The following is a 25,870-nucleotide window of genomic DNA, read 5'->3' on the forward strand; positions in this document are numbered from 1 at the left end:
GCACTGGGGAAGCATCACAAAACAAACAAGCAGAATAAAGCCAACACTCAGGCACTGTGCAACAGGTTGATTTATATGAAGGTATCTGAAACCATCCATTTTTATAACCTTTTTTTCCTGACTGCTATGGCTGCTGAAGCCTGGCTGCTGGATCAGGCCAACGGCCCATCTAGTCCAGCATCCTGTTTTTGCTTTGACTAAAGAGATGCCACAATGAGAAGCCCCGAAGCAGGCCCTAAGTCCAATAGCACCTTCTCCTCCTGAGATTTCCAGCAACCAGTATTCAAAAGCATACTGCCTCCCACTGTGGAAGTTGGGCACAGCCATCATGGCTAGTAGCCATTGGTAACCCTCTCCTCCACAAAGTTGTCTAACCATCTGGCAAAGCCATCCAAGTTGGTGGTCACCATCCCTACATCTTTTGGGAGCAAGTTCTGTAGTTTAACTATGTGCCAAGTGCAGAAGGGCTTTTTGTTGCTTCTGAATCTTCCATCAAGAAAGTAATCTACAGGAGTGCCAGCTTGGCTCCGCAACTGTGGGACCATGACATTAAAATTTGTGGGTGCCCAGCCCCTTCATGGGGAATTTTGTGGGTGCTTGGGCACCCAGGGCCCCAGGGAGCTGGCACCTATGGTCACCTAAACAGCCAGACCTCCTAACCCTGTAAAGGCTCTGAGATGGTGGGATGGAGAAATGTGTGTTGACATTACTTTACACCAAAAACAACAGTCTTGTGAAGCATTTATCACAGAATATATATATATATGTGAGTGTGTGAGAGAGCAGATCCTCCAAGTGTCCAGGGACATCTCTGCTTGACAGAAGCCTCCCGGTTTCTGATTTGATCCCGGAATGTCCCGCTTTTCCTTAGGATGTCCCTATTTTCATCGGAGAAATGTTGGAGGATATGGCCTTATATGACCCCCAAGCCGTCTGAAGGCAATCCTGTACAGCATAGGGAAGTTTATATATGCTGGAAGCTGCCCAGAGTGGCTGAGACAACCTAGTAGGAATGTGTGGGTTTTAAAAAGTAAAATTATCATTATGAAATGGGACGTCCCTATTTTCATCGGGAGAAATTTTGTGTATGTGAGAGGGAGGGAGTTCACTTACTGTATTATCGTCGCAGCAGTCCCTATTGAGTCTTTTCTACGTTCATAACCAGATTTGCACACTGGGGCCTAGCCCGCTTCGTTAAGGCCTGAGCTCGCTTGGCTTTTCCGTTTCCATGGAGACGAGGCGGTTGGTCTCCCTCCCTTCCCGCGCGCTGCTTTGTGAGGTAAAAAACTCGCGCCACGACGCCACACAAAGAAACAAGGGCCAATAAGCAAGGAGGTGGTGACAGCAGAAGGAGGAGTGAAGGCTGAAGGCGGCGAAGGGCCGCTGTCCTGTCCCCGCCCCTTCCCTCCCTAGCTCCATCCTGATTGGTTGGATTTGAATAACAGCGGGCCGCGCAATGGATGCTGGGAAGCGGGAGGGAACGTTCAAACCGAACCTTCGCCAAGAGGGCTGCGAGAGAGAGAAAAAGAAGGACGAGCGGGGCGGCCTCGGCGAGATGAAGGCGGCCGCGTGAGTTACCCGGGGCGAGGTGGAGTGGCGCCTAGTTAGAGGGCCCCCCGGCCCTCCCTTTAAAGTTATCCCTCCCTTCCTCTTTCCCTTACTATTTTCCTCGAACAAAAGCGCCCTTGTATCGTGCAGATTCACGTCTGAGATACTGTACTTACCTGCATTTATTATCTGTATCTTGAAAAAAATTAAAAAGCAGCGACAAACAGATTAGAATACAGATCATTGTTTTGTGTATCTGGGTAGACTTGTTTAAATTAAGATGTTTTAACATATACACACATATGTTTATATAGATGCCTATTATTGTAATTAATTGCCTTCTAAAGCACTGTCTCAGTGAGATTTACAGATATGATGGCTAGCAGCAATTTGAAACACAATGAACACATTAAAAAGACTAAAAATTACTTGTGTGTATATAAAATCTTTTGTGTGTGTGTGTGTGTGTGTGTGAGAGAGAGAGAGAGAGAGAGAGAGATACCCAGTTGGTATCTGTTTTAGATTTGAATTGATTTATATATGGAATGGTTTTAGCACTATTATCTATGTAACTGTTCTGCTTAAGTAATTATATTGAAAATTGCTTTGGGATGCCTTGTGAGAAGTAAAAACAAAATAAATCTTTTTAAATTTTGTTTTGACTGGCAGACCAACATGGCTACCTACTTGTGAGAAGTGATTCATAAATGAAATAACATTGAAAAAATTCTCAGATGTGTATGCATATAATCTCTCTCACTCTTTATAACCTGTATATCAAATAAAAATTCTCTCTCTTGTATTTGTATTGCTGTATTGCTTGGTAGCAGGCTGTCTTAACAGGAGAGATTGGAACTGGGCTGTATCTGGCCCCAAACTGTTTCTGTTCTAGCTAGCCATAGTAAGAGCTACTAATAGACTTACAAGAATTGGTGCCTGAGTTTGTTTTATTTCCTCCCCTGTCTTTGTTCCTCAGTCCCTTTTGTGACATGTATTTAAGACTGTAAGGTTGTAGGCCCAGGGGCCAGCAACCTTTTTCAGCTGTGGGCCGGCCCACCGTCCCTCAGACCATGTGGTGGGCCGGACTATATTTTGAAGGGAAAAAATGAACAAATTCCTATGCCCCACAAATAACCCAGAGATGCATTTAAATAAAAGGACACATTCTACCCATGTAAAAACACACTGTTTCCTGGACCGGCCCCTGGGCCTTAGGTTGCCTACCTCTGTTGTAGGCAGAGACTCTGTGTTTTTAGTTACAGGTAGGTAGCTGTGTCTGCCATAGTCAAAACAAAATAAAATTAAAAAATTCCTTCCAGTAGCACCTTAGAGACCAACTAAGTTTGTTCTTGGTATGAGCTTTCGTGTGCATGCACACTTCTTCAGATACACTGAAACAGAAGTCACCAGACCTTTATATATAGTGAGAGAGTGGGAAGGGGTATTACTCAGAAGGGTGGTGGGAATGGGTATTTGGCTGATAGGTGTGGAAAACCTGTTAACGACTGCAATTGGTCTTACAGGAAAAAGCAAGGGGTGAGATGGCAAAAGATAGCTTTGTCATGTATAATGAGATAAGAATCCAATGTCTTTGTTCAGACCAGGTCTATCCATGGTTTTAAGTTTGGTAAAGGTAAAGGAACCCCTGGCCATTAGGTCCAGTCATGGCCGACTCTGGGGTTGCGGCACTCATCTCGCGTTACTGGCCTTCCGGGTCATGTGGCCAGCATGATTAAGCAGCTTCTGGCAAACCAGAGCAGTGCACGGAAACGCCGTTTACCTTCCCGCTGGAGCGGTACCTATTTATCTACTTGCACTTTGACATGCTTTCAAACTGCTAGGTGGGCAGGAGCTGGGACTGAGCAACGGGAGCTCACTCCGTCACGGGGATTCAAACCGCTGACCTTCTGATCAGCAAGCCCTAGGCTCTGGTTTAACCCACAGCGCCACCCACGTGGGTGAAGAAAAAGACTATAGACTGGAGAAGTTGCTAAATTGCAACTAATAAGTTTGGTAATTAGTTGCAATTCTGCAACTTCTCTTTCCAGTCTATAGTCTTCTCTTTTTAGTACTCAGAGATCTACAACCTTTCCTAGACAATAACAGTTCTCTTTCTCAAGCTCTGGGAGGAAGACCTTTCATCGCCTACAGACAGCCACCTAATCTTAAACAACTCCTCACCCACAATAATACAACAACAGGACTTAACATGGACAATGGTACCAGAGCCTGCAATAAACCCAGATGCCAACTTTGCTGCCACATACACCCAGACAACACCATTACTGGCCCCAACAACATCAAACATACCATCTCAGCACTATTTAATTTCTCATCTTCTAACATTGTGTATGCCATCAAATGCCAACAGTTCCTTTCAGCTCTCTATATTGGACAAACAGGCCAAACCCTACGCCAAAGGATAAATGGACATAAATCTGATATCAGGAATCACAAGACAGAGAAACCAGTAGGAGAACATTCCAGTCTCCCAGGACATTCTATACAAGATCTCAAAGTAGCTGTCTTACTACAAAGCAATTTCAAAAAATAGACTGGAAAGAGAAGTTGCTGAATTGCAACTAATTACCAAACTTAAAACCATGGAGAGACCTGGTCTGAACAAAGACATTGGATTCTTATCTCATACATGACAAAGCTATCTTTAGCCATCTCACCCCTTGCTTTTTCCTGTAAGACCAATTGTTAACAGTCTTCAACAGGTTTTCCACACCTATCAGCCAATCACCCATTCCCACCACCCTTCTGAGTAATACTCCCTCCCACTCTCTCACTATAATAAGGGTCTGGTGACTTCTGTTTCAGTGTATCTGAAGAAGTGTGCCTGCACATGAAAGCTCATACCAATAACAAACTTAGTTGGTCTCTAAGGTACTACTGGAAGGAATTTCTGTGTTTTTAGTTGACCATGTAAGCTGCTGTAGGTGCCTTTTTGGCTGAAAAGCAGGGAACAAATGCTCTAAACAAGCAACTATATAATCTATGCATGCTACTTAACTTAATCAGGGGCATATCTCTAAACTGTGTTACAAAAAAGTGTTACTAGCTTTTTCCACAGTGACAAAAGGCAAAGGAAAAGAAGGTTAGATTCTTACACAGTTATACCTCGAGTTGCTACGTAAGTGACCTCCGTGACCCGGAAGTCCTATCAGGAGCGCGCGCGGGTGCGCAGAAGCGCAAAAATGCACGAACTTCCGGGTTTTTTGTTTTTTCCCTGGGGCGTTCGTGTTAAGCACGCCTGTGTTACGTAGCGCGATCCGGAACGGATCGCATGCGTAACACGGGGTACCACTGTACAGTAATGACCTTCAACTTTATGCACTTTTATCATTCATAAGCACTGTGATACTAGGATCATACAATACAGTAATTAAAAGCAACAGGTTCCTGCCATGAAATGCTAGTTTAAAATAAATGATGCTCCTCTCCAGACATCACCTGTGTCATATGAAGGCAGAAACATTCCAGAGTCTGACTTCTTTCCTCTGAGCAACAAAACTGGGAGCTGGGGTGGAACAAAGCAGTTGTGTTTGTGAAGACATCCCTTACACAGGTTAACGTTAACATGTGAACCAGCTCACTATCTAATTTTTAAGAGCACAGGAAATGATGCCGGCAGAGGCCAGAAGGGATGAATGTGTCTGATAACTAGCCACCTTGACTACCTTTTCTTTTGATAGAGTGGAGGGATATAAACAAAAGAAATGTGTGTGCTCTGCTGTTCTTCCTGTCTCTAGTCTCCTCTGTGTTTGATATTCTTTTTTAACTCTGGCAGAGCATTTAAGACTGTCCTGGAGTCCATTCTAGCCTTTAGCTGAAAGCCACAATATTGGAGAAGCAGGGGTGTGTGGGATTGCATATCTTCTAAACTGAAATGCTCTGCATGTGGTATTTTGTTTAAGTAGCAGTAGTGCAGTGCCTTTCTGCCTTAGCTGTCCTTATCAATGAAAACTATTTCACATGGCTTGGGGTTGACATGGTGACTTGAAGTGTGCTCCTGGATTGTTGTCACACTGATCCCAGAGCAGTCAGGTTATTTGTCCCCTGTGTGCCTTGGTTCTTGGTTGACTTGCCTGATGATTTTTCATTCATTTTTTCGTTTCCAGGAAAACCAAAACTCCAAGGAAGCCTGGGCAGAAAAATGGATCCAGCAACAATTTGAAGGACCCTGTTGGGGTAAGTGGCTGATGTAGGGGATGGGCATGGGATGTAAAGGCAAACCTCATATGTGTTGTTTTTCTAGATGAATAGGTGAGATGCTCTGACTGCAGATAAACATAGTCTGTAAGCAAATAAGGGCACAACTTCATGTTTCCCATGAATATTCTCTCTTCCACCCCTTATCTTCTATGAAAATTAATTGGGGTCTCAGTCAGAGGTTCCCTTCACAGCTTTGCTACTTTTATTTACTTTCCTTTCTATCCCACATTTTCTCTAAGATACTCAAGGTGGCATTCATGGCTCTCCCACTCTCCATATTGCTCCCAGCCTGTTGATACCTTCAGCCTTCTGTGTCGGTGCTTCTGTTTTGGCTACCTAGTGGTGGGCTCTTTTCCTCCTAAAATGGGGGCAAGTGGTGGAAGTTTCATTTATCTCACCTGCTAGGCTTACTAAGATTTGGAATCTGCAAGCTGTGACATTTCTAAGCACTTTTTCCTCAGGTGTACTGCCGGCTGCGCCCACTCAGTGTGCCAGACCAAGAATGCTGCGTAAAAGTGATCAATACCACAACAGTCCAGGTTCACCCACCAGATGGATACCGAATTTTCCGCAATGGGGAGTATAAGGAGGTAAAGCCTGCTGGAAAGTGGCCAGCAACCAGAAGCTGAAAACTGAGGTTCTGTTGAATTTAGGTTTGGATCTGCTTTATCCTTTAACATTTGCAGGGAACTTTCTTCCTGAATGTTATTACAGAGGAGGACAAATTAAAACTTTGTAAAAGACAGAACTTGTAATGAGAGGACAAGTGCCCCTCTAATGTGACATAACAAAGAGCTCTTCTGGACCAGACCGAAGGATGGCGTTTGTCCAGTACTGTACAACCAGATGCCCATGGGAAGCCAGCAAGCTGTGCATGAGAACAATAGTAGTCTACCACTTCTCCCCAGCAGCTGGTAGCCAGAGGCTTGCTGCTTCCCTTGACTATGCTCCACTACTGCTTGAGATGGGGAGCTAATAGGATCTTGGGGAAAATTAGAGTAAAATGTGTTTTACTCTAGGAATTACTTTAGGACTTAATATGCTGAAGCAATGTCAGACATACTCTATCAGACATAAGGCAGGAGCCCCTAGTATCTATTTTTAGATGTCTATTGAAAACCTATTTTTAGTTCAGCAAGCCTGTTGTTCAGTCGTTCAGTCGTGTCCGACTCTTCGTGACCCCGTGGACCAGAGCACGCCAGGCACACCTATCTATTTATCTAGATATAAATTATGTGTATTTATTTTTAAACATTTTACTGCTTTTATCTTTGTGTTATTGATGGTTATTTTAGGTTTGCTTGTTTTTCAAAGAGTTTTGCTGATTTTATCTGCATTTTAGTGTTATTTTTATTACATACTATGCTTAGAGTTTTCTGAGTAAGCAATCAATATTTTTTTTCTAAATTAATAGAAGCAAGACATAATTTGAGGTATAGAAACAGCAGCAAAGTGCTTGCTTGTTGCTTCATAACAGCTTGTTGTCTTCTTCTTCAGGTTCAATATTCATTCAAAGAGGTTTTTAATGTCGGCGGGACTCAGAAACATGTGTTTGACATTGTTGCCAAACCTCTAGTGGATGATCTGATTCATGGGAAAAATGGTACGAGAGGATAGAACATTTCATGCTCTAGCTGATATGTGACCACTGATCTCTCTTTTTCTAAACTTGTTTCATTTCCTCTTGCATGTTCTGCTATAACTGCCCAAATATTGATTAGGACCTACTTTATTTTGTACTGATTAAAAGCATATGTGGTTTGGAGTATCTTCAGCCCAAATACACCTATAATAGATCATCCAATCTTAATTGAATGAAATACTTCATTTTGTGGAGGTTGGTGAAGTTTAAAACGCTTTCTTCATAGCTGCACCTAGACTGAGGAAATCTTTATTTGAAACTGACATCTGTTTTGACCCGGCTGGGCAGAGAAATCTTTTTAAAGTTTGTGTTTCTCTGTTCTGCCTGCCTCTGTTGTATTGTTTGGATAGTATGCACTTACAGTACAGTTTGATGCGTTGTAAGCCAAAGTGTTTTTTTGTGAAACAGAAGGATGAGTTAGACATTTGCCTATAAAATATGTTCTCTTTAACTCCTAGGCCTCCTTTTTACATACGGTGTCACTGGGAGTGGGAAAACTTACACCATGACTGGTTCTCCTGGTGATGGTGGCCTGCTTCCTCGCTGCTTAGACATGATCTTCAACAGCATAGGATCTCTGCAGGCCAAACGATACGTAAGTCTCTTCCTACCAAGTCTTGGTGTGTAAACAGTTTTGTTGCCATTGCCAAATGCTTAGCTTATAAATCATTGAATGAACAGGTTGGGATGCATTGCATTTAAAGACACACAATGTAGGTAGAGAAGAAGTCCTGAAAGGCAGGGTAGCCCCCTGCAAACCACTTGGGTGGAGTTCAAAGGGTCTCTTTTGCACTAACTGCTTACTCTGTAGCTAATAGAGTTGTGCTTCTTTTGGTAAAAGGCAAACTGAGATAAAGGGGAAACAATCAACAGCAAAAGTTCAATGTGTAGATCTCTACATATTTTCTGACGGGTTCTGAATCAGTGCTGCCCATCATGAATGTTAGAAACTTTTGTTGTTGGTTGGACAGGCTTGATTATTAAATGTGAAGATGAGAGCCAGCACAGAGTAAGCCAGGGTTCAAATCCCTCAGCTACTTGAAGCTTACTGGGGAACCCTGGGCAGCTGCTGTCTCTCAACCTAACCTTCCTCACAAGGTTTTTGTGAGGGTAACATAGGATAGGGAGGAGTCAATGTACGCTGCCTTGAGCTCCTTGAAGGAAAAGTGGGACCTAAATGTAACATATAAACATCAAATCAATGAGCTTGGGGTTTGTAACAATAATTTAAATAAAATACAGTGAGATCAACTCTTCCCATTCCCAATTCTTCCCGCTTTTAACCCATAATTAGAAAAACTACTAATATCTCACATACCTGTCTCTGTGCAGACCCAACAGAATGACAAAGTATGACAGAAGAAGCAGGTGTTCCAAAGGTGTGGGGCAGGGCTATCACTAAGAAGGCCCTGTGGTGGGTCATAGCTCCCTGGCTTCCTTCAAAGACTGAATCAGCATTGCCCATCCCCAACCCAGCTGATCTTAAGGTCCAGGCACGTGAATTTTGAAGGATGTGAGTTTGAGTAGAAATCTTCAGCTGGTGTTGGCTGTCCTTCCTGCTTCTCAGGTCGAGAAGGTCTGGTCTGAGATAGCAGACCGCTTGCCAATAGCCTAACTGTGACACTACAGTCATACCTTGGGTTACGGCTGCTTCAGGTTGTGCAATTTCAGGATGTGCACCGCGCCGAACCCAGAAGTAATGGAATGGGTTACCTCCAGGTTTCGGCACATGCGCAGAAGCACTAAATCATGTTTTGCACATGCGCAGAAGCACCGAATTGCATCATGCATGTGTGCAGACGCAGTGGCGTGGGTTGCGAACGTGCCTCCCGCACGGATCGTGTTCGCAACCCGAGCATCCACTGTATTAGAAAAATAAAATTTCTGCTTTCCTCTTGGAAAGACTTACTTTATTTCTGAAAACCTTTTACCTCAGGTGTTCAAGCTGGATGATAAGAATGGAGTTGAGGTGCAGTGTGATGTCGATGCTTTACTTGAACGTCAGAAACGAGAAGTTTTTCAGACTCCAAAAACTCCATCTAGCAAGTAAGTAGCAATGGGCAGCTGGGACACCCTCATCCCATCAGGGACTGCCATAGATCCATTGTTGAATATATCAAAATTTCAACTTGCTGTGCTATTTTTTATTTTAAAAGCAGGCGGCAAATTGACCCTGAAATAGCTGATATGATCAATGTCCAAAACAACTGCAAAGTGGAAGAAGTTGATGAAGACAATGTTTACAGTGTGTTTGTCTCCTACATCGAGATCTATAACAACTACATCTACGACCTTTTGGATGAAGGTCCCTTTGACCCCATCAAACCAAAGTGAGTAAACTTCCTTCAGCCTGGCTCTCTGAATCTGACAGCTAACCAGATTATAGCTATGTGGAATGTAAGTGGCAGAATTGTGGTCTAGTGTTTCAGATTCCAAAAAGTAAAGTGAAAAGTAAATTCTGCCACAACTTCACCTAAAAGTCACAGGCATAAGTTTCTAAAGCAGAAAAGTTGTTAATGACGTGTCTTGGAAAAATGCTCTGAAAGGGGTTGTGTAGTGGGAGAAAGGCGGTGTGGGCCTGTAACACTTGTAATTTCTTTGCTAGGTGGAGCAGCTGTGGCACTCCAGTGCGAAATGCTGACTTTATGTATGTGCACAGGTTATATTTTCCTCTTGTTAATGTGCAGTTGGTTGTTTTGCACTTAGTGAAACTGGTGTGATGTCTCCCGCTGGCTTTTCTTCCCTGCAGCTTGTTGTTGATAGCTGACATGTACCTGAGTGTTTCCCTCCCTATATGAAGTCTGAATGGCCTGACCTTCCCTCTCTTTCCCTTCTTGCCTGAATAAGCTAATCCTGCATGGCAGCTTGTGCTGTAGGTAGTTTTTTATGTTGGTGCTGGCCGACTCTCATTGACACCCTCACTCTTACAGACTTCCTCAGTCCAAAATTCTCCGCGAGGATCAGAACCACAACATGTATGTTGCAGGATGTACGGAGGTGGAAGTCAAATCCACAGAGGAAGCTTTTGAAGTCTTCTGGAGAGGTAGGAAACTCCCTGAGCTCCCAAGTGCTGCCCTTGTGGCAGAGGACTGCCACAGAGGAAAACATCTGGCAAAGAGCTTCCTGTTCTTGTCTGTTTGAGCCCTGATAGGACAGAGGGTTCATAATGTCCAGTTCTTTGTCTTCTAACAGCAGCCAGGCAGGTGCCTATAGGAAGCGCAAATGCAACAGGACAAGCCCCCCCCCCCAAAAAAAAATCAGTTGCTGAGGGTGGGGGATAATACCCAGTCTTTGTGAAAGCACAGTTGGCATAACTAATTGCCATTGATTGCATTATCCTATGAATTTGTCTCACACGTTTTAAAAACCACAAGCTAATTGCCCTGTTTTGTGTTTGTGCATATTCCATAAGTCACACATTGTGTCTAGCACTTCCCTTTTTCTGTTCTGTTTGACTGCCATTGAAATTCATTGATTAACCTCAACTTCCAGATACAGGAGAGGGAGGGAATAATTTCTGTGTCATTTGCAACTTGATAAATCCCCCACGTCCTCCTTAAGCTGTCACTCACACTTTTGTTGAAAGTATAAAACAAATTCCAGTTATGATTGTTAACTCCAGGACAAGGCCCTGTTTCGTTTATTCTTCTTCAGCTATCGTTTCTTAGTTTTATGGTCAAAGTGTACCAAGAAGAATAAACGAAACAGGGCCTTGTCCTGGAGTTAACAATCGTAACTGGAATTTGTTTTATACTTTCAACAACAAAAATAGAGAAAACCATTGTTTATTGCCGTCCTGGCCTGAGTTCTTGCAACCTTTCTAATTTATTTCCTGTATTTTCCAAGGACTCCAATTTTCTAATTAAACTCACACAAACAAAGCATCCCTCCCAAAATATATTGACTTTTTCTCCTGGGGGAAAAAGGTGCTCCAAGCCTTGCCCCCTTTGGCTTCCTCTTCCTGTATGTTTTTCTAGCTTGGACCACCTTGAGCTATGGCTCCCAGAACTGTGTACACACCACGATGCACCAACACTTGGAATGTTATTGATTGCTGTGTGTTCAGTCTCTGCTAGATTAAAGGACTTTTTTCTGCTTTCTATCAAACAGGCCAAAAGAAGAGGCGCATTGCAAACACTCAGCTCAATCGTGAATCCAGCCGTTCCCATAGTGTGTTCCTGATCAAACTGGCCCAGGCGCCACTTGATGCCAGTGGGGATAATGTTCTACAGGTAAAACCGAGAGGGGCTAAGGAGAGCACAGATTCTCTTTTCTTTCCCCCAACCCATTCCCAAATGGTAGATCCATTAAATGACTCCAATCTGATAGCCAAGGTATGGGATGTGGAGCTGGTTACAGGTCTCCCAACCAAGGCCTTGAAAGAGCTATTGCTCTTTCCAACTTGCAGAGGAAGATTCTTTTCTCTCATTGTGGTTGTTTCTTTATTAAAACTATGACTCCTTCCCTTCTCTTGCAGGACAGAGAGCTGATAACCTTCAGCCAGTTATCTTTGGTTGACTTAGCAGGGAGTGAGAGAACAAACAGAACCAAAGCAGAAGGGAATAGACTACGGGAAGCAGGTAGGGGTTGTGACTTCCTTGTCCAAGCTTTGCCACCCTTTTCGGGCTCATTCATGAAAGCTTTCCATTGAAGCCTGGTGGGATACTGTACTCTCTGATAGAGCAAGGAGGGCATTTCAGTTCTTTTGGGGTTGCCCCTCCCACCAGGAGTAGGCGGGGCTAACTTGGCCCAGACTGGCTCTGCCTTGTGACTACAAAGGAGAGTCTCTGTCCCCCCCCCCCCAACACCTTTTTTCTCTAGGTCCCCTCCCTTAGCAGGGACTTGGGTCATTTTCACAATCAGAGGGTGGAGATTGCTTATCAAGAAGAGAAACGGCAGCCTCTGCTGCAATGGCTTTAAGCCATGAGCACTGGCAGCCTGTCTCTAGTGCTGGTGGGCTGGTTCTCTTCGGATAACCCAAGCAACAACCAGAGTGCAGCTTGCATGTGCCAACCCCACTGATAGCGCTTCTAAATCCCCAATAAATGTCCTCCTTACTCTGCCAGAGAAAACAGGCTTTTCTTACTGTGCTTAGGAGAGTGAGCAGAGCATTTGACCCACCCTGCTAACCTCTGATTCTGCTTTGTCCTCTTGAATGATTGGCAGGTGGCAATGATGGGCAGGTTAAGGCCATCAGGGACATTTTTCCTTATGCCTTTCTTAAATGGAGTTTAACCAGAATAATGGCTTGTCGCAGTAGCAGCCTGTGATAGATTTTCTGTCTTGGAGAAGTCGCTGATAAAAGATTTTCTAGTGAACTTGAGATCCCCCAGCCTCTGAGGGGAAACCCTTGGACAATAACAATGGACTGAAATAAATGAAACTGGGCTTTGATATATTGGCTGATTAATGCTGTACAAAAGGTTCACTTCTCAGTTTCAGGAAGAGGAAGCTGAGAGTCAGTTCAATCTTCTGGACTGGATGTATTTAAGAAGGCAGTGGGGGCTGGTTGAGGGCAGAGATTGTGGGGCAGTGCCACATTTGCCCAAACTGGCTAGCCTCCACTGCAGTCCAGTCGGGGAGGGCCTCCTGGTGGGCAAAATACATAGAAAGTGCCCTTTACTCTCCCAAGAGCAGGAAATTCACAGTACGAAAATGTCCCTGTTTCTTCAAACCATGTCTTGTGACCAAGGCATGGTTTGGGGTGAATAATGGACTACACCTTTCCCCCTCCCCTCCAGGTAATATTAATCAGTCCCTAATGACGCTGAGGACCTGTATTGAAGCTCTGCGCGAGAACCAAACTTATGGGACCAACAAGGTATGTGGTTGCTCCCCATTTCTGTGGGTCTGCCTCTCCCCTGGTAGTCTTTCTTCCTGATAACTTTTTTCTTCTTTAGAACTTAAGGACTTTTTTCTTCTTTAGATGGTCCCTTACCGAGACTCTAAACTAACCCATCTCTTCAAGAACTACTTTGATGGAGAAGGCAAAGTGCGCATGATAGTCTGTGTGAACCCAAAGGCTGAAGACTATGATGAGAGTTTGGTAACCTAAATCTTCTTTGAGCTTCCTTGCTCTCCCCTTGCTGAAACTGTAATGGAGGGGAGGGCTACCTTTATTTGTTAGAGCTTTACATCTGAGGAGGCTGATAGATTCAAACAATGAAGCACAAACCTGCTCTGTAGTGGAACTACCTTTTAGAGCAGAGTTGTGTGTTATAGGGTGGGTGGGAGAGAAAATAATGTGAAATCCTTAGGTCTTGCATACACAAATTTGTTGGTGTGTAATTAGGCTTGACTAATGTCTCCATTTCCTATTTAATTGTGTTATAAAGTACCAGATCCTACATACTCCCATATATCATTATTTTGTAGCAAGTCCTGCGATTTGCAGAGCTCACCCAAGAAGTAGAGGTTGCGAGGCCTGCTGAGAAGCCAGTCTGCGGCTTAATCCCTGGTCGACGGTTTAAGAACCAGGCCTTTCGGGAGGAGCTCTCACGGCAGCTGGAAATCCGAGGTGGACCGATTGATGGAGGTAAATCACAAGGGGCCACATAGACCTCCTTCTAGCTTATTCACCTGTCTTAACCCTTCCTGCTTTGTACACACATACATGGAACTGCCTGAACATGGTGTTCTGGACCTGTGTTCGCACATTCAGTGTTAGCTGGGTAATTGCAGCAGGAGGTGTGTTGAAAGGGAAAGGGTTAAACCACCACCTTTTTCTCCCCCTCCTCTACTGCAGAGCCAGTCCCTTCTCACAGGAGGCATCAGGGTATTGTTGCACTTCAGCCATTGTATAATATGAGGTTTGGCCCAGAATGTATGTGTGTGTGTGTTTGTGTACGTGTGTGTGTGTGTGTGTGTTTGTGTGTGTGTATTACCCATTCAGGTCTTTTAGTGGTTATCATGATTTGAATTAACAGAGTGCCCTGTTCTAGCAACCCTCCATGCACCTGGGATCCAGGCTCTGTACAGAGCATCCTGGCAGCTGTTCCTCCTGTTGGGAGCTTGGCAGAGCCCTGGCCAAGACATGTTCTTGAAACAGCTGCTTCATTGTCTCTTGCAGAGCGGGAGCGGTCTATCACAGAGGTGCTGCTGCAGAATTTCCCCCCAATGCCTTCCTGCGAGATTCTGGACATCAATGATGACCAGACCCTTCCTCGACTGATCGAAGTGCTTGAGAAACGGCATCGCATCCGGCAGATGCTGTCAGAAGAGTTCGCCAAAAATGGTGAGCTGTATGACTCTTCTGGCCAAAAGTAGTGATGCAGGAAGCTCGGGCTGCTTCTGCCTTGGAGGTAACTGACCTGGTGCCCTCCTGTTGCTGCTGACTTCCATTTCTTATCCTCCCTGGCCGCTGGCTGGGGTTGAAGGGAGTTGGAGTCCAATAATAGCTGGGGGGGCACCACACCCCAGCTATTCCATTTTAAATAAAATTCATCTTACGAACATAAGAAAGGGCCTGCTGGATCAGGCCAATTGATCACCAAGATCTGAGCCCAACAGCACTCTCCCCTTCTCTGGTTTCTAACAACTAGTATTCAGAAGCATTGCTGCCTCCAACTATGGCGGCAGAGCATAGCCGTCATGGCTTATTCCCATCCATAGCCTCCTCCATGAATTTGTCTAATCTTCTTTTAAAGTCATATAGTTGGTGGCCATCACTGCCTCCTGTCTGAGTGAGTTCCGTAGTTTAACTGTGTGTTGAAACACTTTATTTTATCTTTCCTGAATCATCCAACACTCAGCTTCATTGGATATCTACGTATTGTTGTCTTCTTGCTTATACAGTACAGTCGTACCTTGGCTCTTGAATTTACCGTATATACGCGAGTATAAGCCGACGCAAATATAAGCCGAGGCACCTAATTTGACCACAAAAAACTGGGAAAACTTATTGACTTGCGCATAAGCCGAGGGTGGGAAATGCAGCAACTACTGGTAAATTTCAAAAATAAAAATAAATAAAATTACATTAATTGAGACATCAGTAGATTAAATGTTTTTGAATATTTATTTCAAAGAAAAACAGGGGCAAGGAGTTCCATAGGCTTGACTCTGCACCACAGGAATAAGCGTTTTCTTTTATTTGCCCCCTCCCCTCTTCCAACAGTTAGGCTTTCCTTTTTATTTCTTTGGTGTATTTTATGTCCAATATTTCCATCCCCCTACAACCTCTATCAATAAATGGGACTGATTCCTGAGTGTGAGGGGGTTTATTTTCAGGCCCTTTTCTTCCCTCCCCAAAGAACCCTCCCTTCCCAAACAGCCAAGCTGTGAATGGATCCAAAGGAAGATAAGAGTTGCAGAGCTCCTGTGACCTTGCCTCCTCCTGGGCTTTGCAGAGAGGAGGGGGGCAAGAGCCTCTGTTCCTTGACTTGGGGGTCCTCCCTGCACCCTCCCCTTCATCCCAGGGACCCCCTCTTCTCCCCAATGGACCCTTTGCAAGATGAGCAGAGACTCACTGGATTCAGGAGGCGCCAGGGATGCAGCACATGCAGAAGAGAGAGACAAAGGCCCCCTCCTCCTTTTGTAGGTGGGCTTGGTATTTCCTGACCTCTCTAGGAATCCCACTCAATCCTTTTTAACCCTTGGCAAGCCAGTGCCCCCAGCTTCTCTGAGCCTGTCCTGTGCCTTTTGCAGGAAAGAGCTTCTCTCCACTTCTCTCCCCCCCCCCAACTGACAGAGGGGGAAGCATTGTGCAGTGCTTCTCCGATCCTCCATTCTGTGCCTTTCTGCTGGTGAGTGGAGGCAGAGGCGTCTTTACCCTTCCAGCTTGTGTCTGGAGGCGCTAGGACCTCGCAGACAGCTGCAAACGCACGGGATGGGATCCTGCGGGATCGGAGAAGACGAGTCTCAGATCTCCATACTGCGCATTTCCTGGTGGGGTGGCGGGGGGGGGGTGGGGAAGCGGAGAGAAACTCTTTCTCTCTGCTTTTCCTACCCAACCACCTCGCAGACAGCTGCAAACGCACAGGACGGGATCGGAGAAGATGCCCCCGTCCTGCACATTTCCCGGTGGGGTGGGGGGAGGGAGAGGGAAGCGGAGAGAAGCTCTTTCTCTCTGCTTTTCCTTCCCCACCGCCCGCCTCACTTGCGCATAAGCCGAGGGCGACTTTTTCAGCCCAAAAAATGGGCTGAAAAAGTCGGCTTATGCGCAAGTATATACGGTAATCAGTTCTGGGAGTCTGTTCAACTCCCAAAACGGTTTGAAAACCAAGGCACGGCTTCTGATTGGCTACAGGAGCTTCCTGCAGCCAATTGGAAGCCATGTTGGACATTCGGCTTCCAAAAAAAGTTTGCAAACCGGAACACTCACTTCCAGGTTTGCGACATTTAGGAACCGATTTGTTTGACAACTAAGACATTTTACTACCAAGGTATGGCTGTAGTTGTAATGCGTCAGATTCTAAGCAGGAATGCTTTATTTTCTTATCAGAAGATGCAGCTGGTAGTGAATTATCCTAGTATCTACCACCTGAAGCACTTCGATATTTTCTTCTCCTCTGGTTTCTGTCACATGAGGGTTTCTACATGATTCCGATTTTACAGATGTGCTTCCACATCCTTGGAGAGATTCCTTCATTTTATTAGCATGTCGCTTTTCCACAAAGAAATCATTCTCAAAGCAGTTTACAACAAAGAAAACAGGAGGGCATTTTGAAGCAAACACTGCATTTCCTAATAACATGGCAAAATACGACAGTGGCATATATAACATACAAAAAATATATAAATATAACAATATTATATAAACAACATCCATCCTCCAAGGGCAAAAATGGTAAGGGAGCCTTACGCTTTTACTCTGGTCCTAGAAACACACCTCCCATGGGATGACCCAGGCTTCGCTGGCGAACTGGCCTAATCCAGCCGGTAACTCATATTGCTTTTTCTTTTGTTGCAGTGCTTTCTGTCAAGGGGATGCTTCAGGAGCTTGACTCCAGCATCGTCTCCAAGGAGAACTATGCACAAGTTAAAATGGCCGAGAGAGACAAATTTATAGCAGTCCAGAAAACTGAGATCGAGCGCCTAGAAAAGAAAGCAAAAACTCTGGAATACAAGGTTTGGCTTCTGTGCCTTTATGTTCTTTAAGCATGTGGCCTATTTTGCATAAGTCTAGGAGTGCAGCATCTCAGGCCCAGGGGCCAAATGCAGCCCTCCAGCATTCTCCATCAGGCCCCTAGGATGCTACCCAGGACACACCCCTGTTAACTCTGCTCCTTGAGGGTGTTTGCCTAGCTAGAATGTGTCCTTAAAACTTGAGAATGTCGTGTGTGTGTGTGTGGAGAGAGAGAACTGGTTTTTGTATGGCTGGAGTGTGGCCTGTGCATAAGAGTCTATGCTTCTGCCCACCACTGACTGCAGCCCTGCTGCCCACAGGATGGAGTGGCTCTCGGCCTGCAAAAGGATCCCTGTTCTCCTTTCCCCACCCCTAGTGCAAGTGGAACTCTTGTAACTTGCTGAATACTGCTAACCTAGAAATTGCAAGTATGATAGCTTTTTTGACTTGCTGTCCAGCGGCAAGCATTTTTGAGGCTGTTGTCTTGAAACAGGGGTGTCCTCTTAGCACCTGCCTGACAGCTGCAAATTATGCATGTTTTGACATTCATTTGCAGTGCAGGTTCTTTCATTGCCCCAATACCTCCCCTCTATTTTGGATGTAAGGGTGGGTATGGATATGGAAGCATGTGGGTGTGAAAATGAAGTTTTCAGAACAGAAAGTGGACTTTGTCTTACCAGATCGACATCTTGGAGAAAACAACAACAATTTACGAAGAGGAGAAGCGCAACTTGCAGCAGGAGCTGGAAAGCAAGAGCCAGAAGCTGCAGAGACAAGTTTCCGACAAGCGCCGCCTTGAAGCACGGTTGCAAGGCATGGTGACGGAGACAACAATGAAGTGGGAGAAGGAATGCGTAAGTGTTGTGTGTACCCACACACTGGGGTAAATACTGTTTTGGAGGCAAGCTGCTTGAGGCACAATCCAAAGACCATCGGTCCATCTAACTAAGTACTGTCTACACTGACTGCCAGCATCTCTCCAGGGTTTCAGTCTTTCCCAGCCCTACCTGGACATGACAGGGTTGGAAGCCATGACCTTTTGTATGCAAGGCAGATGCTATGCTACCCCCTGCTCCCTGTCATTTTACCATGAGGCAGTGCTGGAGATCATTTGAGCCATGCCCTGCTACTCATGCAGTTGTATGAGAGCTGGCAGGAAGGGGTTAATGCAGTCCTCCTAGTTCTCTGCTCTGCCTCCTATGCAGAAGGAATTGAGCTGTTGGACTCCTGGCTAATTCGGGAACCTCCTGCTGATCTATGTGGTCCTCTGCTTATTTGTATGTATGAGATATATTGATTTTCGTTCCTGGTTTTTGTGTTTGTGTGTGTTTTCCCCCTCAAGCCTGACCAGGAGAAAGGTACTTCTTTGGGTGCCCATGGCATGTTGAGGACTTTTCTTCGTTCATTCTCTTCCTCCCTACCATGGCTGCAAAGGCATTCTTGGGTGCCTGTACTATGCCCAGCAGCCCACAGTCTCTTCTCTACTGGGACAGTATGGAAGGGATAAGAGGAAGTCTGCATGTCTATATGTCCCAAAAGCTTTGATGACTTGAACTCTCTGGTCCAGGCAAAAGGGGATCCTATCTACCCCCAACAACGGCCCAGGGAATCATTCATCTGTGTGATTGTGGTGTCCACCCCACAGGAAAGACAGTCTTTGTGCTGCTGCTCAATACTTGCAAGGCTCTTGGGGGGGGGGGTAGCATGTCCTCTTCCATGGGCCCATAGCATCTTCTCTTCCTGTGGTCCTGTCTGGAGCCCTTCCTAGCACCACTTGGCTCTCTCTTGCAGGAGCGGCGGGTGGCAGCCAAGCAGCTGGAGATGCAGAACAAGCTCTGGGTGAAAGATGAAAAACTGAAGCAGCTGAAAGCCATCGTCACAGAACCCAAGGGCAACAAACCGGAGCGGCCTTCTCGGGAGAAGGATCGGGAGAAGCCCCTGCAGAGGTCCCTGTCGCCTCCCCCAGTCCCTGTAGGTTGTCTTTAAGTGTCCCTTATGTGTGTTTGTCTGTGCGTCGGGCAGAAGCATCAGAGAAGCTGAACTGTTCAGCCTGGGTGGCTTTCTGGGGCTAGGGGATTTTGTAGTCCAGCAAGGGAATTTGGCTGCGAGTGCACCGAGTCCCTGCCTCTGTTCCCTGGTTTTCTTCTTTCCCCCAAACCCTCTGTAAATCTGCTTAATCCAGACCAGTAGATCTGGGGGGCACGGTGGGTGTCTGCCTGTGCCGGAATCCGTGGGCTGACTGACTCTTTCTTCCCTCTCCTTGTTTGCTAACTGCACCTCTCTTCAGTTTTCTAGTCCCTGTGTCACTCAGCTCCCTAACACCACCAACTTGCCTGCCGCAAGCCAGCCACACCTGCACAGGCGTTCTAACTCCTGCAGCAGCATTTCGGTGGCCTCCTGCATCTCGGAATGGGAGCAGAGGACGCCTACTCAGAGCAGCAAGCACCCCGGCGGTGGTGGCAGTGGCGTGCCCAAAGGCAGGAGTAGACCTCAGGAGCTCCAGCAAGCTAGGCACTGTGCCATGTCAGACAGAAGGCGAGGCATGTGCTGGACCGGCGCCCTCGAGGTCCGCAGCGGTAGAGAGGCTCTAGAGGTAGAAGAGGACCTGTGCTGCAGGGTTAGTGCTGCTCCTCCTAGCTGGGGCTTGACGCTGGGGTGAGCCTGGCATAGTGGCTAAAAGGTTGCCTTTCCCCACCCCCCAAAAGCCATGGAGAGCGCAGCAAAAGCAAAAGCATGAGAACACAATATGTAAGAATTAAAAGAAGCAGTAAAAATAAAATTTTTAAAATCAACATGAATAGTTAATTTGCTATCTCCCACCTTCAGCTGCACCACAAACACACTGTGGACCAGTTTGGGACTTAATTTTGGAGCCCAAACAAAACCTTTCTAGGAGATGTATTCTAGCCAGACTCTGCTTGTCCCATGGCTGTAAGCTTTCCTGCATCTGGGGCTGGGTAGCTACTTTTAATTGACTCTCCATTATAAAGATCTGAAATGTGTTGTATGCTAGACTTCTCCGCATGTAAAACCTGCATCTTTTTTGCTATGAGGTAGCTTTCCAAATAGTCAAAATCTCTTTCAGTTGGGATTGTTTAAAGCACACACTTAAATCTGTTGCCAGCCAGTGCCAAACACACTGTCAGCTTGCTCAACGTCTTCAGATAATGAGATCAGCCTCTTGATGCAAATCAGCTATAAATCAGAAAACTTATACTGTACTTGCCTCCAATCAAGAGTTCTTGATTTTCTTTCTCTGTGTCAATCAAGGGCAATCAAAACTTTGGAAAGTGCATCTGACAGGCTGCGGTGGTGTTTGGGTCACACTGTGTGACTCTGTGCCCGTCTTTCCCGTTAGCCGTGCTGATGAGAGTTGTAGTCCAGAAGGCTAGGGGGCACCAGGTTGGGAAAGGTTCTTCTAGAGCCCTGGGGTGCTGTGTGGACCAGTATAACTAACAGGCCAGTTCCATGGAATAGGACAACGGCCACTGTGGGCAACAAGGCTGCTACAATGCATTGTAGGCTAAGCATTGGTGGCTATGGAAGGCAAAGTTCATGGGCTGCAGCCGATGCTACTACTCAGAGTAGGCCCATTGGCATTAATGAGCTTCAGTGAGTCATGCCCAATAACTTTAATGAGTCTACTCTGAGTAGGACAAGCATTGGATACACCCCTATGAAATCTTATTACTTAGGTTTTCCTGAATATGGGGATGTGAGGAATGTGGGGTTGTCCCAAGGTTGAGCCACCTGCCCCCATCAGTCCTGTAGGTTGGAGTTGATGGGACTTGTAGTCCAACAATGTGGAAGGCCAGAGATATCCCCCCATCTCTTGCCTTCCCCTCTGCCCCTGCATCAAGGGCTTCATGAGAAAGGAATTATTTGCATGGAGCTGCCCAGGCTATTTGTCCCTCTAGCCCAGAATGTGCTCTGGTATGAGGGGGGCCTTTCCTGTCGCTTCTAGTTTGACCCATCCAACAACCAATACCATAGATGCAATCCCTGGGCCTTCTGCATCCAAAGCTCTTGAGCTACATGGTCCCTCCCCAAGCTGGTCTTCTGGGTTCCTGTTGCTCTATATAGCCACATTACACAGCTGTTTACGGTGGCTCCCACTGAGTACATGCCCAGCAGTCATGCTGATGGGAGCTGTGGTCCAAAACATTGGAAGATTCACAAGCAGGTGAGGACTGTCCGGAGAAAACCTGGTGGCCAAGGCAGCTTGTTGGACCTTATAATGGTGAGCAGGCCTTGAGAGCAAAGGTTACCTTGTCCCAACATTTCTCCCCACTCCCTGTGTGGCTGTGAAACAGCATTTAACCTCTGGAGAATTTAATCTCAGAGTGTCCATCGGCAGGGCAAAAGGCAAAGAGGCAGGAACGTTTGATGCTCAGCCAACTTAGGAAATCTTTGCAGGTGGGGGTGTTGCATCTGTCTTGTCTTTTGTGTGCGTACTTGATTTTGTGTGCAGAGTATTGCCCATGGACTGACCCCAGCCTCCTTGCCCCCAGCCTGGTAATGTGCCTACGTTCAACACTTTTGCTCTAAATTCAAGACTACTGTTATCCTTTGCTCTTCCTTTTCCATCTCTTCCACCCTCCCCAAAATACCAGGATTGCACCTGTAAGATTTATGCATGACACTGAAGGGAAATCTTGTAAGTGTTGGGGATGAGAATGAAGTGACTAAAGATTTCGAATTGCTTTGTTGACTTGGCTCTCCAAAGATAAGCTTGGGTAAAATTTGCTGCTCGTCCCCTCTGCATCTCTCTCTTCCTTTTGGGACCCACTTAGAATGCTCCACCAGTTCGCATCCGGCACAGGCGCTCTCGTTCGGCCGGGGAGAGATGGGTGGACCACAAGCCAGCCTCCAATGTCCAGACCGAGACAGTCATGCAGCCCCACGTCCCCCACTCCATCACAGTGGCGGCTGCCAACGAGAAGGCCCTGGCCAAGTGTGACAAGTACATGCTGACCCACCAGGAGCTGGCTTCCGACGGGGAGATTGAGACAAAGCTCATCAAGGTAAAGGGGGCCAGCGATCAAGCAGGCAGGCAAGGGAGATTTCCCAAGTGGGTTTCCCAGGTGTGTGCTTGTTTTCTAACAAAGTCCTCCAAGCAAACTTTGAGGCTTGTTGGGCTGCAAAGCAGCTGGACTCTAGCGGGGCCATTGGAATTCCACACATTTAGAGCAGAGGGCCGTGTGGAGAGATGCATACAAATGACAGTCGCATATTGCACAGCATTAACTTGCATGATTTCAACCTTGGGCGGTTGAAAGCTGGCCGGTAGAAATCCCAGAAATTAATTGCATGCAGGGCAGAGAGCTTTTTAATCTCTCATACTTGCTTACTGGGCTCGGAGAGGCTCTTGTGAGATCTCACAGAAACTCAGATGGCCCTGAGAAATCTTGTGAGAGCATCCCAGAGCTTGGCAAGAAAGGCAGGGATGGTTGCCTGGGGGCAGTTTAGGGGTATGTTTTAGCATATACGTGCCCTTACTGGAATGCAGCCCCCCCACAAGATGTGATTCTACTGCATCAATTTACATTTTCACTGCCTTCAAACCCAGGCTAAGCTTCCTAGGCTGGTCTGGCCTGGTCTATATATCTATAAAAATGGAGCATGGTTAAAACAATGCAAGATTAGGAACCTCAGGTGCCCCCCTCACCATACAAAGAGCTTCTTCACTGTTCCTGTCTTATAGGGTGATGTTTACAAGACCAGAGGAGGTGGCCAGGCAGTCCAGTTCACAGAGATAGAGACCCTGAAGCAAGAGTCTCCAACAGGGTGAGTTTTCTAGCCCAGTTTTCTTGCCCTCTTAAACGCACAGAACCAAGATGTCCATTCATGGGGCTTCTCTTGCTCCTGGGAGTAGAAGGAGGGCGCAGTGAGACTACTGTAACTTAGTATCATGACATAAAGTATTTATGTTTATGTTTTTAAATATGTTGTAAGCCACTTGGAGAACTCTGTGTACACAAGGCTAGTAAATAATATGAGGCAGGTTGCTGCTGGAAGGCCAGGAAGTGCATCTCCCAGTGGATTTGATCAGACTTGAAGTTTTCAGGGCAGGAAGAACTTTCCCGGATCAGGTTTGATGAGCAATCCTTTAACCATTTGCTTTTTCCAGATGAGTAGCCATAAAATGCAATACAAACATAGAACTATCCTTAAAACAAGCTCCATTTGAGATTAAGGTACAAAAATACTCAGTAAACAGACAAAAAACATGGTTGTCAGAAGATGCTGGCAGTCTTGATGTGGGGGGCAGGTATTGCTCCCCCCCTTAATCTGTGACTAGTTCATCTAACCTCTGGACAGGGGGTTGGACCTTGAAGGCCTTGGCTTGTGAACCAGCCAGGTGCCCTATTGTGGCTTGCTTCTATCAGCTGGACACAGCTTCCCTTCAACAGATGCTCCTTTACTTCTTCCAGCCGCAAGCGAAGATCATCTCCCTCCAGCCGTTCACCTGCAGAGGAGGGTACCGAGTCCGAGTGGACAGATGTAGAAACAAGAGTAAGTTCCAGGGAGGCCCTTCTTCGTGTGCCTCCTCCACAAGAAATCCGGAGTGTGGCAATACGAGAACGGGCCTTTTCTGCAATGGCTCCCTGTTTGTGGAATGCTCTCCCCGGGGAGGTTCGGCTGGCACCTTCATTATACACCTTTAGGTGCCAGGTGAAAATTTTCCTCTTTAATCAGGTCTTTGGCTGGTTGCCATCTGGTGCCCTTTTAAAATGTGCTGTGGAAGGGTGGATTATTGGGTTGTCTTTGTTTTTATTCTGTGTTTTGTGATTTTATGTTGTGAACTGCCCTGAGATCTACAGGTATAGAGCGATATACAATTATATTTTGTTGCTGTTGTTGTTGTTAGGCCTGGTGTAACCCGGGGTGGGGGTGAGCAGCAAAGGCTGCTGCTGAGTTGCCTCTTGATCCCATGTGGTCTCTCTGTGTTTCTCTGTCCAGTGTTCTGTCGCAGTGGAGATGAAGGCAGGCTCTCACCTGGGGCCTGGATACCAGCACCACGCTCAGCCCAAGTATGTTTCTCTCCTTCTCACTCCTCACTCCTAAATACTGAACAAGGCTTTCTGCTTCCCTAAGCTTGTAGCTTTGTGTTCTTGAGAAAGCTGGGTTTGGAACCAGAACCAGGCTTTCTGCTTAGGGCCTGAAGACGAACAGGAGCCGTGCCTGGGTGATGCTGGCTTTGGGGGTGGGGCAGAGGGGGCAGAGTTTATTATTGAGGTTTGGCCTCTTGCAGATAGGTGCCGACCAAGCTGTGGAAGTGATCTCTTCAGCTCAGGGGACGAAAACATGGCAGTTTTACAAGACATGTTAACAGGCAGGAAAGAGGGCATCAGAGGTAAAAAAAAAGAAAAGAAAAAGTTACTGAAAGTTCTGAGGGGGGGAGCTATCATCAGGACCTGGAGAAACCTGTAAGGTAGTGCTGTGTTTGCATTACAGAGAAGGCAGGGTGTTCCATAGGATAAGGAAGCCTGCTCATACTCTGCACCCCCACCCCTCAGTGGCTTCTGGATTTCCTTGCTGGGTGTTGCTCACATATATTTTACAGCCGCACAGGCTAGAATCCTTTTTTGTCCTCTGTGGGGCGCCGAATCCTGCCTTGCCTTGGGCAGTTGCTGCTCCCTGCGTCAGCCCCTCCTGACCAATAGGCTCAACTGCAGAAAGCTTTTCTTAAAGGTTTTGTCTGCTGGGTAGGGGTGGGGGAGATGTTGTTTGGGGCTGAAGGCAGCTCCTGGGAGCCAAAAGGCCAGAAATAGCCTCTTGCAGGAGTCGCTGCGGGGGCACCAGGAGGTCTTGGGGGCTGCGTCACTGCAAGAGGCTCTGCTTGTGCGCTGAGAGTTTTACATCGATCATGACCTTGCAACTTTGGTGTGTGCGAGGGATGATCACAAACCTTTCTTTCCTTTGCAGGCGCAGAAAACCATGAACTGTTGGAGATTCCTCCTAGGACTTCTTTGGCAAAGGGATTATTTGCAGGCCTACATTTGCTAGGCAAGGAAAGAGCCAAATATATAATAAAAGTAATTTTTTTCCTTTGGCTCTCTTCTGTTGTGGCATTGAAGAAGACAACCTTGTTTTGTTCTGTTACCTCTTGACTGGATATAAGACACCCTTGCATAGGACTCAGCTGTGTTCCTTGCCACCTTTTTTGTCTTCTTATGGGTATTTTTATAAGACTGTATTAAAAATGTGCTGCTATTTATTTAGCTGTCCTGATGCACTTTAGAATGATCTTGACGCCTGTTTAGAATGGCAGTCCTGGCAGTCCTGCCCAAGCTTTCGGCTGGGAATGGCTTCGTCCTTAGACTGGGAGCATTTGTGCCCCTGCAAACTGGCGGAGAAGGCCTTCTCCTGCCAATGTATTCTGAGCAGAG

General features: G+C 46.2%; 1 protein-coding gene across 9 annotated transcripts; it reads left to right on the forward strand.

Moving 5' to 3' along the window:
• The first annotated feature begins 1,441 nt into the window (after nt 1–1,441).
• On the forward strand, nt 1,442–25,527 carry KIF23 (kinesin family member 23). Of its 9 annotated transcripts, XR_004427736.1 has the most exons (25): nt 1,442–1,569; nt 5,676–5,745; nt 6,231–6,359; nt 7,267–7,372; nt 7,870–8,006; nt 9,348–9,457; nt 9,568–9,741; nt 10,017–10,058; nt 10,342–10,454; nt 11,522–11,643; nt 11,889–11,991; nt 13,153–13,232; nt 13,338–13,457; nt 13,787–13,946; nt 14,481–14,645; nt 17,322–17,479; nt 18,158–18,331; nt 19,269–19,448; nt 19,765–20,094; nt 22,271–22,501; nt 23,182–23,264; nt 23,912–23,993; nt 24,441–24,511; nt 24,733–24,834; nt 25,407–25,527. XR_004427736.1 is itself a non-coding variant. In XM_033166838.1 (24 exons), the coding sequence occupies exons 1-24, from the start codon at nt 1,457–1,459 to the stop codon at nt 25,420–25,422; spliced, it is 3,069 nt and encodes a 1,022-aa protein (XP_033022729.1). In that variant the 5' UTR covers nt 1,442–1,456; the 3' UTR covers nt 25,423–25,527. The 9 variants fall into 9 exon arrangements, 8 of the variants coding, with proteins under 8 accessions (XP_033022729.1, XP_033022732.1, XP_033022730.1 ...); XM_033166838.1 differs by lacking the exon at nt 24,733–24,834; XM_033166841.1 differs by lacking the exon at nt 24,733–24,834 and having other exon boundaries at nt 19,765–20,070.
• The last annotated feature ends 343 nt before the right edge of the window (nt 25,528–25,870 follow it).

This window comes from Lacerta agilis, chromosome 13 (assembly GCF_009819535.1).
Source record: "Lacerta agilis isolate rLacAgi1 chromosome 13, rLacAgi1.pri, whole genome shotgun sequence".
In the NCBI taxonomy this organism is placed as follows: domain Eukaryota; kingdom Metazoa; phylum Chordata; class Lepidosauria; order Squamata; family Lacertidae; genus Lacerta; species Lacerta agilis.